Genomic DNA, 15,349 nt, shown 5'->3' with positions numbered 1-15,349 from the left:
ACACAAATAGGCACATTATCCGGTATATCCTTGCAGTCCTCTACAATAACATACCAATGTACGTCGAGATCGATTACATCAGATCAATCTAAGTCATTATGCAAGCTCAGAGGTATAATGAATTGAGTCACTAATGAGTGTCTGCCTTGGAAGACTAGAGGGTACTACTCCGTAGCAGTCATTTTTATATATGGGCCAGCATGGTGTGTTTCCTTGTTATTTCCATGCTGCTAAAATATGAGTTAGTATATCCAATAATATATCACCAGTTTAACAAAACTGTAAAACCAGGTTGTTTCTAGTCTTTTGCTAGACTTGATGCACCAAAAGTAGGGCTACGAAGAGATGCTCCAGATGGCATCACGTGAGCCCAGCTCCCCCGGTACAAGCCACCAACTGCGCCACAGGTCTTTGCCGCGCCGAACAAATCCACAACGGATCTTTCGTTGAAATCCTAAGAAATTCAGCAACATTTGCAGATCACCACATAAAGCACAATGTCCAAACTAGCAAAGTAAGTGCGACCGGACCCCATAAACCCGCGTCGGCGGAAGTCCCCTGACATGAAAATTTTGCAACTTTTTGCAGCCGCGCCGACTGGGCCGACGACGAGGAGTTCGATGACCCCTCCGCGCTCCCCGCGCAACAAGTCACAACCAATAAAGATGGCACCAAGACCGTTGTGTCGTACCGCTTCAACGATGAGGGCAAGAAGGTGAAGGTCACCCGCCGGATCAAGACCACCGTCGTGAGGGAACATGTCAACCCCCAGGTTGCGGAGCGGAGGTCCTGGGCCAAGTTCGGTCTCGAGAAGGGCCACGCTCCCGGACCATCCTTCGATACCACCTCCGTCGGTGAGAACATCGTTTTCAGACCCAGCATCAACTGGAAGGCACAGGCCGCGGAGGCGGAGAAGAACGGCGGCGAGAAGGGCAGCATGAAGGATCAGCTCAAGGACAAGAAGGTCAAGTGTCGTATTTGCAGCGGAGAGCACTTTACTGCCCGTTGTCCGTTCAAGGATACCATGGCGCCTGTCGACGAGTCCGCCGGTGGCGCTGGTGCCGCCGGTGAAGCCGATGAAGCAGCCGGTGCTGTCGGCACCGGATCTGGCAGCTACGTGCCTCCTCATCTCCGGAAAGGTGCTGCTGGCGGCGGCGAGAGAATGGGTGGCAAGTTCGAGAAGGACGATCTGGCGACTCTGAGAGTTACAAACGTGAGTTTCTTATCTTACCCTACACTTTTTTTCCCTCTATCTATGTCATGTTGATCCTAACCACGAGCAAACAGGTATCCGAGCTGGCGGAAGAAGGAGAACTCCGCGATCTGTTCGAGCGCTTCGGCCGCGTCACCAGAGTCTTCCTTGCCAGAGACAGAGAGACCCAACGAGCCAAGGGCTTCGCTTTCATCAGTTTCGCAGATCGCAGCGACGCTGCACGCGCCTGCGAGAAGATGGATGGCTGTACGTTCCTCCCCCAACTCTCCCAGTATCGAAGAGAATACACCAAAAGAAGAAGGAAAACAACAAAAGAGAGAAAGAGAGACAAGCTAACAAACCCTCCTAGTCGGTTACCGCCATCTTATCCTCCGCGTCGAGTTCGCGAAGAGAACCACATAAACCACCTACTCCGCATACCATTTCTTCTTCTCGTTCCGGTTTACGACACTTTTGGATCTTTTCGTCAGGCGGGCTTCCTTCCTTCATGGCTGAGGAATCTTTTCTTTGTAATGTATGAACTGATCGATAATGATGATTACTGAAAGGCATCCAAACCGTGTCATTTACATTTGCTGTTTGTCGATTTCTACACAAAGAAAAGTTACGGTTCTAGAGAGGGGGTTTCCATTTTACCTAGTGTCCTCTCCTCTTTCCTCTTTCCTCTTCCCTCAACTTCTTCCCAATCTCAATATGGATAGCAAATGATAGACCAAAAGAAAACAGTTGGAAAAAAAAAAAAAGCTAGACACACCCAAAAAGAGCAAAAGCACAAACTCAAACCCAACCTCAACCCCCCCCTAGAAACGGCATAAAGGTCGTCGTCCACAATAACAAATACCCACAACAACAACTACTACTACTACTACAACAACAACAACCTAGAAAACAAAAAAAGACCCTTCCTCCCAAAAAGGAAAAAGGAAACAAAACTCTAATCCAAGGCCTTCCCCCCGAACCATGGACGATCAATTCTCACGACGCCCACCCCCCGGAACCCATGTCTTGAAGAACCTTAAGCCTGCCTGTGTGACAGCGGGTGGGCCGTAACTTGGGTCGAGGATGATCTGAGGCAGACATGTATCGGTCTGTCTCTGTCTCTGTGTGTACGTTTATATTTGTGTTTGTGTTTATGTTTAATAATAGAAGTGGGCAACCTAAGGTGCTTTGTGTGAGATGAGGAGGAGGCTTAGATTCCCGGATCGAGGAGAGAATGGAGATTTGTCTGACTCTGATGATGCTTACGAGCTTGGGTACTTTGTTGAAACGGGTTTGGGGGGGTGGTTTCAGGTCTGCGTACTTTTGTGGGAGGTAGGGGGGAAATCGAAGGTACCGTACTTAGGACTCGAGTGAGATTGGGAGATGGGACCTCGGGTGCTACGTAGGCAAGTAGGATTCCAGGAGGGGTTTGATTTGGGTTATTTGGTTTTTTCTTTCCTTTTCTAGAAGTCGATAGCCCATTGTATGTATATACTGTCACCTTTTTTTTTTTTTTTTTTTAAAATTTCATTCTCAGATGGGAACTCCTGCAGCTAAGAGACATGCATAGCACACGCAATGGTACATACGCGGGAGACAGCCATTGGGACTAATTCCTAAACCCTCACCGCAGTGCCGTGTGGACCTGGACTTACATGTGCGAATATATCTACGGACAATGGGCTGGGGATTTCCAGGATACCACTCTCTGTGGCGATGTGTGGACCGGTTTCGTCGGCCGAACGATGAAATGGCGGTATAGCGTAGCATCACCCGTATGAGCTGCGTGTAACGCAGGGTCAGGGCCGCCAGAAATCTGATCAGCTTCGTATCTCTCATCCAATGGGTGGGATGCTCGGTGATACTGGAAGGAACGTGAAAGAGCCCGGGTCCAGTAAGTCCGGTTACATCGCAGGCGGCCTGGGGTTTATCGGGCTCGTCGTCGTCATCAGTTTCGTGGATGGGATTCTCAGAACGGGCGAATCGTCGATATTCCAAATCAAGGCCGCAGCCTGTTGGCTCGTGAGCAGATTTTCACACCCGTCTGTGTCACTCAAGCGCTTCTTGGACTGGCAGCTGTCATGGACGAGTAGGAAGCTCTGAGTTTGGGCGGAAGTCAGCATGGCGGGCCGTCGAATAGGTTGTCATCGTCCGAGGTTCAAGTTAATGCCGCTAACGTAAATAAGGTATAACGGTTGCCTCTTTGTTGTACTGGCTGGGTCAAGTTCGACTAGCTCAACAATAGTCTTCCTGCGCTGACTCTTCATCTTCATTGGTTTCAGGATCATTTTGGTCCGTGGCGCAATTCGTTAGGGTTCTTCTTTAGCGTAACGAGAACAAGTTAGCGTGGTAGAGGTGATCTGGGACACCACGAAAGGCGTGCCAGCCGTGGGTCCAGTAAAGGCAGAGCGCAGGACAACTGACCTCTTAAGTTATGGGAGAATTTTCCAGTGTCCGGATGAGAGCCCACGTTGTAACCTACAGGATACGGCCATGGTTCCTATGAGGAGCCTCCGGATACCTCAAATGAAGCTTTTTGAATGAAATTGTTGAGTGTCAGCAGGTAATATCTGGCGAGAATTGGCACCCGTTTGAGTCACACAGACAGGACCGGATTCGGCAAGGGTCGATAGTGGGAACGGGAAAAGTTTCTTTTCTAACAAACAGACCCAGATGGATGGATATGGTCGATGCTGAAGCCAGCCACGGGACATTCTGAAATATCAGGCTGTCACGCGGTAACTGCGTTAGGAAAAAGCACATGGACAGGCACCCCCTTATCCATGTGAGCGGCGGGTGCATTAGATGCGGTGCAAAAGATCCGGGGCGAGAGGCGGAACTGCTTCTAACCTGGCAGTCTGGCCTTACGGTCAGTGACGGACGCATGATTCGGAGCATAAGGCTCCACTAAACGTCCATGGTTCTCGGGCGTAGGGTTGCAATGGTAGCAGACTACAATTCCAAATCAACACCTAAAGTCCACGTCGATCGTCGCCATCGTTAAAGCCTCCGTCGATATAGCCAAGAATTCTAGTATACCCGCTCATCGGTTCTTCCGGTATCCCGCTGGGGCGGACGGTGGAGATAACAGGCCGGTTGAGGGTACAGGCAGGACATATCTGGCTCGAGAGAGCGCGATGAGCTGACAAGTTTGGTATTCGGGCCACCGTCGATGTCGTGGGGATCCATTGCCAAGAGTAGTCGAGGTCAAGGTTGAGGACCAAAGAAAGCATGGTGAAGATCGCAATCACGGTAGAAAGTTCAAGCTCCAGAATCTCCGTCTGTCAATGGGTTTCTTCTCAAGCGTGGAGACTGCAGGGAATCCCGGAAATAATGCCCGACTGGTCTGGACTCGCGGTTCCTTTATCTGGACGCTGACTCGTGGGAAGGACAAGATTTGCTGCCTTCTCGCAATGGGGCCAGAGTTTCCATCGGCCAGCTGCAGGTCAGTTAGCAGTATCTCACTCTCTGCCAGGGCTGGTCAAGGTAAATTGAGAACCAAAACCAAAAAAAATAAAAAATAAAAAAAAAAATAAAAGAAATAAATAAATAAAATAATGCGGTTGTACAGGAACATTTCAAGAAAAGGTACCGGTCTAGTACCGGCCACTAAGCTGGATGTGGCAAGAGCATGGTTGAGAACGTTGTATCCACTCGTGGGGTCTTCTAACTGGATTGGATGGTTTAAGTGAGTAGCACTAGTAGTAGTATGGTCGGTAGTAGTAGACCCGAAGCCAAGGCTGGCAACGTATTGCAACTTTTCCCACATGAGTAGGAGTCTAACGGAGGGTCAAAGTTTGGCCTAGAACGATCAAAACCTTAACTGACGATGGAGATGTAGAGCGAAAGAGACGGGGAGGGCAAACATGATCTGATCATCGCAAAAATAAAACTACTAAAACTAAAACATAATAGTCAAAAATCATGATCACAAAAAGAAGGGAACCTTGACGGTAGAGGTTTAGTCAGTCAACAAGAGAGGGGATTTAACGATTAACCTTCTTTTACAATCAAGAACGGATTTAGAATCCCTGTCATCTCATCAAACCAACAACAAATGAAGGACTTTCTCAAGGATGGGTTACATAAGACGAGGATACTCGGATGAATCCAGGAACATGGGTCAGTCTAGTCCCATCGAACAAAAATAGAAAGACGATTAATTCTTCCACAGAGCGTTGCCTGTAAATGGAAAAAATTATATAATGGAAGGATTTAAGAAGGGAAAAAAGCAAGTTAAAGCAGGCAGGGGGTGGATAAGTTAGTCAATGATTCCTTTCATTGTTCAAGATTTCGTTAGTACGTAGTTGGGTGAAAGAAGGCTAAAACATTTTAGTTTCGGATGGGAGTTGGGGAAATGGAGTACACAGTAGGTATCATGCGCTATCCGCCTCGGGTTAAGCGTGGTGCACGTGCCATAGGAGCCATGGGGGGGGGTAGCCTTTCCAAGGTTAGCGCTAAAGCGGTTCCTTTGTGTTGGGATCGACTACTAGTACTTACCACCACAACTCCTCTATACAAGAGATAACCTGCCAGTACTAGGTAGGGAAACTGCATGGATGACTGAGAAAAATACAAAGTAAGTGGGAACACCAACCCCAGAAAAATAACTAAATACAAAACGAAAACAGAATTTCAAAAGCATCACTTCAAATGCAATCATCTCCATGTGGACTGGCTATGTTTCTCCTTCTAACCACATTTTCTCAGATTAGTCAATCGACACGCTCTTACATCTTTTCCTATCCTATGATTTCATTTCATATGCATCACTATGTATTTGTTTTTTGTTTTTTAATGTATTAGTTTTTTTTATCTCCCTCTTCTTTTATTTTTTTTCCTCTCCTCGCCAGGGGCCCTTATTGGCTATCGGTGGCCTGAAATGCAACCTCTCCACCCCGCCACCATCTCCGAGACCCCTGTACGAGGTTACTCTAGGATTCGCGCCGCATCCCGCGTACACATAACATCCTGCACAACATTAACCCTCCTCCATTAGGCACTCATGATTCGCCAAGTTCAAGTTTTTTGGTCTCCAGTCCTGGATGGACCTAAGCAGGGACCTTTGGCCAATGGTCCTGCTTGGCCTCCTTTTTCAGCGTCATGCATATCGCATTTGGACCAACTAGCTTCCTGCATGGCTGATGATCGGGTCTGCCACAAGACGATCTCCAAACGAGATAAGAAGAAATCGTGAAAGAAAAAAGAAAAGAGTGAAAGAAAAAGAAACAGAAAAAGAACCCGAGAAGAACCTACAATCATAGTAATAATTGACAGGATGACACTAATCTGAGATTCAAATGGGACTTCTTTGTGTTGGTCTCACTCTCCCCCGGTTTGTGGGGCCCGAAGTTCAATTCTGGAAACTATACTGTGTACGGGAAACGCGCCTCTCCACTGATCTAGCTATTCTTACTAATTCGGACTCCTCCAATATATGTCTCATTGCCTCTCATAGCACAGGTACTAACTCCAGTAAACATTGTGGGGGGAGGGGCAAAAGAACAAGAGAGAGGGAGAGAGGGCTATCAACCCTGATACGTGGTTCGATCCATTAATTCCAATGCTTACCGAATCTAGTATCCTGGTTGACGGCATCTGGTTTTACGGATGGACTTTCCAAGATATACATACTATAGAACCTACCGACCAACCGGTAAGTAGGTATTCCAGTACATACTAGTATGTACCCATACAGCCTGCATGGTTCAATCGGCTCTCCGGCGCGCGCCGGTGTCGGTGAGCGACCGACTCTATGTCCATAAGGGAAGGGTGCTTTTGAGAAGGTAAAAAAAAAGAAAAGAAAAGAAGAAAAGTAAAAGAAAAAAAAAATATTTTTATTTTCCCAACTGTTGGTTGGAAACCGTCGATCGCCTGATCTCTCATTCATGCAGGAGTTGGTGCTCGTGCCTCGAGCACCCGAAAGTTCTTTGGAACGGCCCCAAAGAGGCGTCACGTCTAGAACATGGATCCTCTTAATGGGTCCACCGGCCCCCTGCCTCCCTTATACCAGCATTTTACTGACGCATTCTACGAGTACCTCTGTCATGGTTGGTTGGCAAGGCCCAATGCCATGGCTGTCTGCGGCTGCCTAAGCTCAGTAGTGTCGACAGCCTCCGTCATGCGACTGGGGTCTGCACGGGAGTTCCGGGGCTATGATCGTCGCTACTAATCCTTTCTAGCGCCATCTTAATTTGCTTTGCTGCACTCTGCCGTTGACCGGGTGTTCACGCTAGAACAGCTGACTTTACCGGCAGTGCTCTGGTTAGAAGCAGTTCGGCCGGCCGACTAGCGTCCAGCTGAATCATACCAACGCTGGAGTCCATTTTCCCCCTCGGAACTACTCAAAGTTTGTGCAGCTTTGATAGTGTCTGGAGTTGGATGCTGAGGGGTTGTAACATCGAAATTGGCCAATGCGGTGTTGCTCCAACACTCTGACAGGGTCCAGTGCCCTTTCACGCTACTTCGGCTGATGCAACAATATTCTCCACGACGGCTCTCATGCTTCGTTTTATTCCAAGGAAGCTAACAGAAGGCCAAAAGGGTAATGAAGGGGAGGAAAAGGCCCCCAAATGATCCTGATTTCATTACACTTGGACCCCTTTCTGCTGTCACCCATTGTAGTGTTATTGTTATGTGACCTTTTTTTTTTATTTACCTTTGTTCCTATTTTCTTACCTGAAATATCGGTTGTATAAATGCAGATGCAACAAAATATCTCTCGTTTTACGGTTTTGGTTAGTTTTGGTTTGTGGTTATTACGCCTTTCGCTTTTATTATTATTATTTTTTTTTTTGGTCCCCGACATGGTCCCAAATTGCACAACAAACTCGTGGCAAGAGTGGTATTCGTCTTCAAGCTTAATTTGGTAACTAGGAGCTATCAGGGCTTGTGCGCAACACCGTTCTGCAGACAATTCCGCCGCATACCTACAAGGGTCATACACTGGACGTAAAGGAGGTCAGGCTAGAACCGGAGAAAGCAGTCGTGAGTGTGGGTAAAGGGAAAGGAAGGGGAAAAATAAAAAATAGAAATAAAAAAAGGGAGAAAAAGAAAAAGAAAAAAGAAAAGGGCCAACTTGACTTGAGCGAAGCGTTCCATTCGGTATTTGCGAACGAATATCAATCCGACAGATCCCTCGATTTTCGGCCCAAGATTTCTCATTCCCAGTCATCACCCAGTGTCCCCTGTGATAGAGAAAGTGGGAACTACTAAAACCAACATTAGCACCCTTCCATCGAGCCTGCCGGGTCGTTTGTCTCGGTGAGGGAAACAAAGACTGACGATTATCAATTTCATAGTCGATCGTTTGCGGGCAATCACTTTACATATAGCCGTGCAGCCTGGAGTCTTATTCTGCAGCAATAAATGCAAGACACTACACCGTTCACTGAATACCGCACAATTGATTTGATTCAGGTATGCTTCTTTCCTTAGCTTTCGTCGTGCCCAACATCTTCTCTACCTGTTCTCCACAGTGTCCATTCCAGTTGCTTTTCCAAACCAGTCCCTTCAGCAAGGGAAAATAAAAGTTCACCCCAAAAAAAGAATAAAACATGTGGCCAGGTTCTTCAGATCTCATTGTGTAGATCCGATATTTCCCCCGTCTGTGGACTCGTCTGATTTTCCCTCCCCTTTGTTATCAAAACGTTCCTATACCTACCTTATTACAGGGCTGTACAATACACTGGTGTACAGCAAAGTGTCTGTATTGCTCTCGTTGCATTTCTCCTTCACAGCCGTCAGAGTGCAAATGATCGCATCTGTCTATCTTTGTGGGCGGTAAAATGCAACGATGCCCTGAAGCCGAGTCTCGCGGATGGAACGTGCCATGTTTTCTTTTTCGTCCTCTTTTCCTCTTTGGTTTGGCCTGCTTCTAAACTAGCCTTCAAAAACCCCCGATCACTATTGCTTTTGACGTCCAAGTTCTCTACAAATTCCTTGATCCAACGTTTCAGTCCATTCGGGGCTTGCGATTGCCAGCCAACTCCTTTGTTTGACAGTACCTTCCTACCTACTGTATCTCTCCTGAAAAGTCCATGCTCTCCAACGCCTCACTAGCTTGCCTCGAGCATCCTGTTCAAAGCCGTTGACAATGTTTTAGAAGCCAAGCCACTGTGCTAACAAGCTTGAAGGAGAAATTAACGCCGAATAGAAGCAGCGACCACTGTCCTTTCTTGGTTCTTTTCGTTGTTTGGTTTTCTTTTCTTTTTCTTTTCCCTTTTTTTTTTCTTCGAGCCGCAGGGTTCTAAATCCAATGAGCAGATCTTTCTGCCATATTCCCTGACAACGTTTTCACTCTATTATACCCCTGTTCAGCGCCATCAGAAGCCTAGTGCTCCTTGGGCGTTACTCTAGCGCTCGCTCAATTTGGGCTGGTCTTAAGGAACCTTCAAGTTGTCCTAAGATCCCAACCCCATCTTCACTCAGATTATTTTCGGTGGGTTTGCCAATGAATCATTGTAAGTATTACTGCTACTTATGGTTATGCCTCGGTCTTATTTTATTGGGAATTTGTTATTATTATTATTATTTTTGGATTTGATTTACATTTTCTGGTATTTCTTCTGATTGTATTTTATTTTGATTTTTTTTTTGTTTTCTTTCCCCCTTTCTCTGAATTTATTTCTATTTTATTTTATTATTTTGATTCTGATTATTATTATTATTGTTTTTCTTATTATTTTCTCTCTCTCTCTCTCTCTGTCTCCAACGTCGGATCTCCCTGCACCCGTGACCCCCCCCCCCCCCCTTCCCAATGGATTGCTTATGACGAGCGATCTACATGAACGTTGATTTTCCCGTCTTGTTGGTATTTTTAGGGAATTTGTTCTGTTACACAATCCTGGTATTGCTTCATTTCCCTGTATTGATATGACATCAAGGACTGTCGTCGTCTTGGCCGTCAAGGATGAAGACCCTATTTCAATTCTGACTGGCAAATGTCCGATTACCTTCAGTACCTTTTCCACTTTGGCTCTCCTTTTACTCTGGCACATTCGGCTCTCTTGTATATCTGTATTGTGGCTCCCCCATCGTTCTGATCATGCTTCTCTTCACCAGCAGCAACTCTACTGCAAAGTTCTTTTCAAATGGACGGTCCAATTACCACCGACAGTGACTATACAGGTGGCCAGCGCCCGTTTTCTGGCCCAATCAGCTTTCCCATGGACGATGAAGACCATGGTCGCAGAAGCAGTGCCGTTGGACATCCTCTAGCACAACCTGTCTCGATACCTGCGACGAACGGTTTGAGATACAACACACAGCAGTCTGTGCTGCAGGATGTACCGTAAGTTGTCTTTTAATTCAGACTGCCCTTTATGCTCCACTTTGGCCACCTGCAGTCACTGGTCACAGCATTTTCCCCCCTTCTCTGACTGCGTTGAATGGCGGTGCGGTGATACGTTTTGTTCAACCTTGCCAGTTATGTATGGTTGTTATAATCTATTTTTTCTTGTTCTATTTTCCTTCATGTTACTTTTTTTTTCCAACCTGAGTGCGACTTGCATGCATTTTGCTGCTATTCCTCAGGTTGTGTCATAGAATCTCGACATTTTCCTACAGTTCACTCCTGACTGATTTATATGCATCGTGTCCTCTTGCGATGCGCTGGCGATATGCAGTTCTGGTTCCCTTTTCACAAGTTGTTTTTATCTTAGCTCTATCTCCCCTTGTCCGTCTATTTGGCAAACCCGAGAAGATGCATGGCTGCTAACTCGAGATGATATTTTTAGCTTTGCAACATCTCCAACAATTCTAATGAGTCCTACTGACTCCTGCTCTGGTTTGTTATATCTATAGCCTGCCACACACTGAAGTCCTATGGCTGATGGTTTCCTCCATAGAAACCTTTTCTCCCGCCTCGGGCTCAATCTATTCGCATTCACCGGGGCTGCCATTCGATAGAATGCCAGATTTCAGATCTCATCGGGTACCCCCTCTGTAAGCTAGTCACCCTCGTTCTTTAGCAGCCTATTGATGAGCATTGATTGATATGAAATGGTGAGAAGTCAACCACCTACCGGTATCTCTCCTATACATTCGCAGAGCACGGCCGTATCTGGAAGTGCTGGACTTCTGGGGAGAAACGACAGCTATCCTGGAACGTACACGCTTCAACGGGGCACATTTCCATCGTTATCAAGCATTAGTGACATGTCCAGAATGTCGCAATACACCACGACTCCGCGAGTTTTGGAAAGCACTATAGACCGAACATCTCAAAATTTGTTATATGGTCAACCGGGGAACATGTTGATGGAGCCGGTCCAGCGCATGCCAGCACCAATGACAGATGCTCCCCCTTTTGGCGAGACTAATATTATACACCAAATCATTTGCGGCAATCAGACTATTAAAACAGAGATACAAGCTAAGATACATAAGGGATTCTTTCAGGTCGATGAAAAGTGGACCTGTTATCGGAGAAATTACTTCTCTGTCTCATGTTCTTTCTCGCTACACCCATGGACTCATACGCCTCTTTACCTCAAATATGACCAAGGAACCGAGCGTGTTACGCAGTTTGCCATGTCCATATCAGCCATTGTGAATCAACAGTTTAGCGAAGCCCGCGAGCTAGTTCAACACACACCAAAGCGGGATAAACAGTCAGAGAGGAAACCCGGGAAAGTTGTTTTACAGCCCTCTCAACCACCACCATTGGTCCTTAGCCATTCGTCTGGATCTGGTGGCAGTCAGCATACATTTGGCCTAGCCTCTCAATCAGTAGGGATGTCTCTTGACTATAACGGCTCATACAACAGTCCTCCACAACCTTCGCAGCCTCCGACACAACATACATTTGAGCGCATTCAGTTTCAAAAGGCCACGGCTAATAATGGGAAGCGTCGAGCACAGCAGCAATACTACAACCTAGTTGTCGACCTTTACGCAGAAGTTGCAGAGTCCCAGTGGATCAAAGTTGCTAGGAAGCTGTCACATCCAATGGTTGTGCGCGGCCGCTCCCCCGGTCATTACAAAGATGGCCGACGAGACAGCTCGACAAGCATGGGTCCTGATGGGGGAAGCGGTGGCTCAGGCGACGGCAGTGGAGGGGCTGTACTACACCCAGGCATGGGAGCAGCTGCACGGTCTCACTTGGCCCTCATGTCGTACGACTCTTCGCAGCGCGGTGGTCCACACTATGGCCGGGCTGACTACAGCCAAATAGCAACAACTGGCCAGTCCGCACTAAGTGGAAGCCCGCACATCTCATCGTCGTCATCATCGGCCTTCGATATAGGCGTCCTGAGTGATTCCATGGACCCTATGGATCCCGTTAAGAGCACGTCAGGCATTGATTCGTATCATGACTCCAGCTTTGGACTACTGGACGGCCGAAAACCTGAAAGTCAGTTTCGCCACCAACTGCGCCCTTTCGAGTATGAGCCTGTCTCAAAACCTAGTGAGGAGTCCAGCACAACCTTTCATGAGCCATTCGATCCGATGATATCCATGATATCAAACGGACAAGGCGAGTCTTCACACTACCTGAAGCACCCACCCAGGATGACGTCTCATATGTACCATCATCCCACTACCAGCAGCAGCTATGACCCCATTTACTCAGCACGCTCCAATAATAGCAGTCATTATCCTCGATTCCAGAGCTCCCAAAGCTTATGTGCTTAGCCATGTGTCTCTCTTTGATACTTTTTTTTCATTCCTCTTCCTCCGATTTATTTTGCTACGTCTTCCTTCTATCTTTTTTTGATTTATTATTCTTCTTCATCCTTTCACGGAGCTTTAAACTAAAAATTTTAGGTAACCTAAAATTCCTTTATGATTAATGTATCGCCAGCTGACTTTTCCTGTTTATTTTGTTGTATTGTTGTTGTTGTGTTTGCGTCATGGCCTAGGAGAGACGAAAATTGGAGGTCCGTTTCTTTGTTTATCTTCTATGATAAGCTTCAGACCATGGCCAGCGAGATAGACCGCCACCTTGAGTTGATTTTCAGATTCGTTTGCCCAAGCTGAATTACATGAAACTAACTAACGATTTGTCTGTCCCGCTGCTTCCGTCACTTTTACTTTTCTCTTTTGCCCCCCTTCTTCTGATCTGGTATGAGATCGACCAATTCTTTGTCAATTCTTTTCTGTCATTTTCCCACCTATTCTCTCACTTCCTACTACTTAATCTTCCCCTTTTTTCATTTTCTTTCTTTCCCCCTTGTTTTGCTTCTGAAAAAGAAAAGAACCATTTTCTGGATCCTGGTCCTGGACCAGGATCATTTCCTTGACACTGTCCTACATATCTCGAAAGATTGAGGGGAGGGTTGTCCCAAAAGTTCACGTGTAGAAGTTTCCTCGAAGAGAATTTGTCAAGGTCACCGACAGGATGGTTAAGCTGTGCAGATACCGCCGTAGCCGTTGGCGGAAACCAATGGCAAAGGGAAGCAACATGACGGCGCACCAGGGATGGTGGAACGGGCACATGAATTATTAGGTTAGGATAAAGAACACGAACCTAAATTGATGGTTTGGATCGTCTGCTCATTGGCTCCTGTGGGCGTCATTTTCTCCGATCTACTGCCCTTGCTTCCAGTAACCTAACTAGGACATGTCCGCTGTCAGGGTTTTTGACAACTGCACGCAAAAACAGATTGTTCACGGCTGTCCGTGGTGAAGTTTACTCATAGAAACTGTACAGGTAAGGAGGCGGGAGCGCGCCAGCCTCTTGAAGTTCAAGGCCTTGATCGAGAAAGGAAGTATCTGTTGCGACCAAGCATCCAAAAGAGCAAGGACAGAGAAGACAGAGTAATGAATAAATCTCAATCTAATGTTAATCCGAGGCAAATGAAAACGAAATGACAACGTTGGTCATTTGGATAATTGTGCCGGACAAAGTTGGCGGTCGCCAGTGTTAAGCGGTGTTGGGGGTGCGCCCTCACCTCCTTTCTTGTTTTTTAACTGGTATTGTCCTGTCCTGTCCTGTCATGTATGAATGAATGAATGAATGTATGTATGTATGTATGTATGTATGTGTGTGTGTGCTATGTATGGAGAGGTGAAAGTGTTGGTTGCCTGCTGGTACCCTATTCATCCTTTCGTTCAGGATGAGATCTCAACAATACTACTACTAGTAGTATGCGCCCTATCTGTCTCCCTCACCACACTCAGCCGCCAAAAAAGCATGGGATCCGCCACTCAACGACGTCAAGAAAGATGAGACTGGCGGAGATGATCGTCAGTGGGCTCATGAGGATCGACCTAGCATACATTAGGGGACATACCAACGCCGATAGTTTTCGTATGAAGGATCAACAGCCCTGATGGGCTTTTGTTAGGTACATGAGCCCTGGCTACTGCCCGAAGAAGTTAAGATCACTGGGCTCCAACTCCACTTGACCTACACTTCGGCACGTTCCGACCATTCCAGTCAATCGTCTGGGACCATCAATGTACCCATTTCTGCTTTCGGTGCGTTGTTTACGATGTGTCGGGGCATGCATGGTTGCTGCATCTCGCTTGCTTGTTTCCATTTTCGGTCTTGATTGGAGTCACTTCTTTCATAAACCCCCCAGCAGAACTCCAGGCGTGGTTAACCTCCGCGCCAGTGAGATGTGCAGGACATGCCCATCTCATCTCACATAAATTGACCCGTCGGTCAGGCTATAAGCCAATCAGAAAGGGATCCATCGTTCCCAGAGATTACCAAACGCATCGCTACCGACAAGTGATTCGGTCATTAGCAGCCCCAGGCAGCCTTCATGCAATAACCCTCCTTCAAAGGTGGCCCGTTTATGCACGTCGTACAAGGGGTCAACTCGGCGGAGAGAGAGATGAGAGTATGCGTGTGATAGATGGGGTGTGGACAACTTTGCAAGCCACATGAGATTGACTAACTGTGGGACGAAAATAGCTGTTCTGGAGGGGGAAGAAGCAACCAACAAGGCGCATGTTTCTGTTTGGGGGGTGAAAAAAAAAAAAAGAAAAAGAAAAGAAAAGAAAGTGGAGGGTTGTGCAACGTTGCATCCAATCTGCGTGGACTCCATGACAATAACGTCCTCATCTTTTTCTCTCTCTATGGGTAACGGTTGGGCCTTGGCTTATCAGGACCCTGAAACCCTCCCCTACCGGGTACAGACTACATACAACGCATGTACGAAGCTCCACTGGTTTGCTCAGGGTGTTCTTGCCCGGCTGGACTCT

At 47.0% G+C, this 15,349-nt stretch overlaps 2 protein-coding genes across 2 annotated transcripts; both read left to right on the top strand.

The window, feature by feature from the left end:
* Nucleotides 1-497: 497 nt before the first annotated feature.
* On the top strand, nucleotides 498-1,615 carry tif35 (translation initiation factor eIF3 core subunit g; the record flags this gene model as incomplete). Its single annotated transcript, XM_022537338.1, has 4 exons — nucleotides 498-514; nucleotides 589-1,213; nucleotides 1,288-1,459; nucleotides 1,563-1,615. 4 exons carry the CDS (start codon nucleotides 498-500, stop codon nucleotides 1,613-1,615), a joined length of 867 nt encoding a protein of 288 aa, XP_022384762.1.
* A 9,744-nt stretch (nucleotides 1,616-11,359) lies between these two features.
* ABOM_010209 (NDT80 / PhoG like DNA-binding family protein) lies at nucleotides 11,360-12,829 on the top strand (the record flags this gene model as incomplete). Its single annotated transcript, XM_022537337.1, has 1 exon — nucleotides 11,360-12,829. One exon carries the CDS (start codon nucleotides 11,360-11,362, stop codon nucleotides 12,827-12,829), a length of 1,470 nt encoding a protein of 489 aa, XP_022384780.1.
* Between the last annotated feature and the right edge of the window lie 2,520 nt (nucleotides 12,830-15,349).

This window comes from Aspergillus bombycis, assembly GCF_001792695.1.
Source record: "Aspergillus bombycis strain NRRL26010 chromosome Unknown contig00122, whole genome shotgun sequence".
Classification (NCBI taxonomy): domain Eukaryota; kingdom Fungi; phylum Ascomycota; class Eurotiomycetes; order Eurotiales; family Aspergillaceae; genus Aspergillus; species Aspergillus bombycis.
This window is presented reverse-complemented; position numbering and strand designations above follow the sequence as displayed.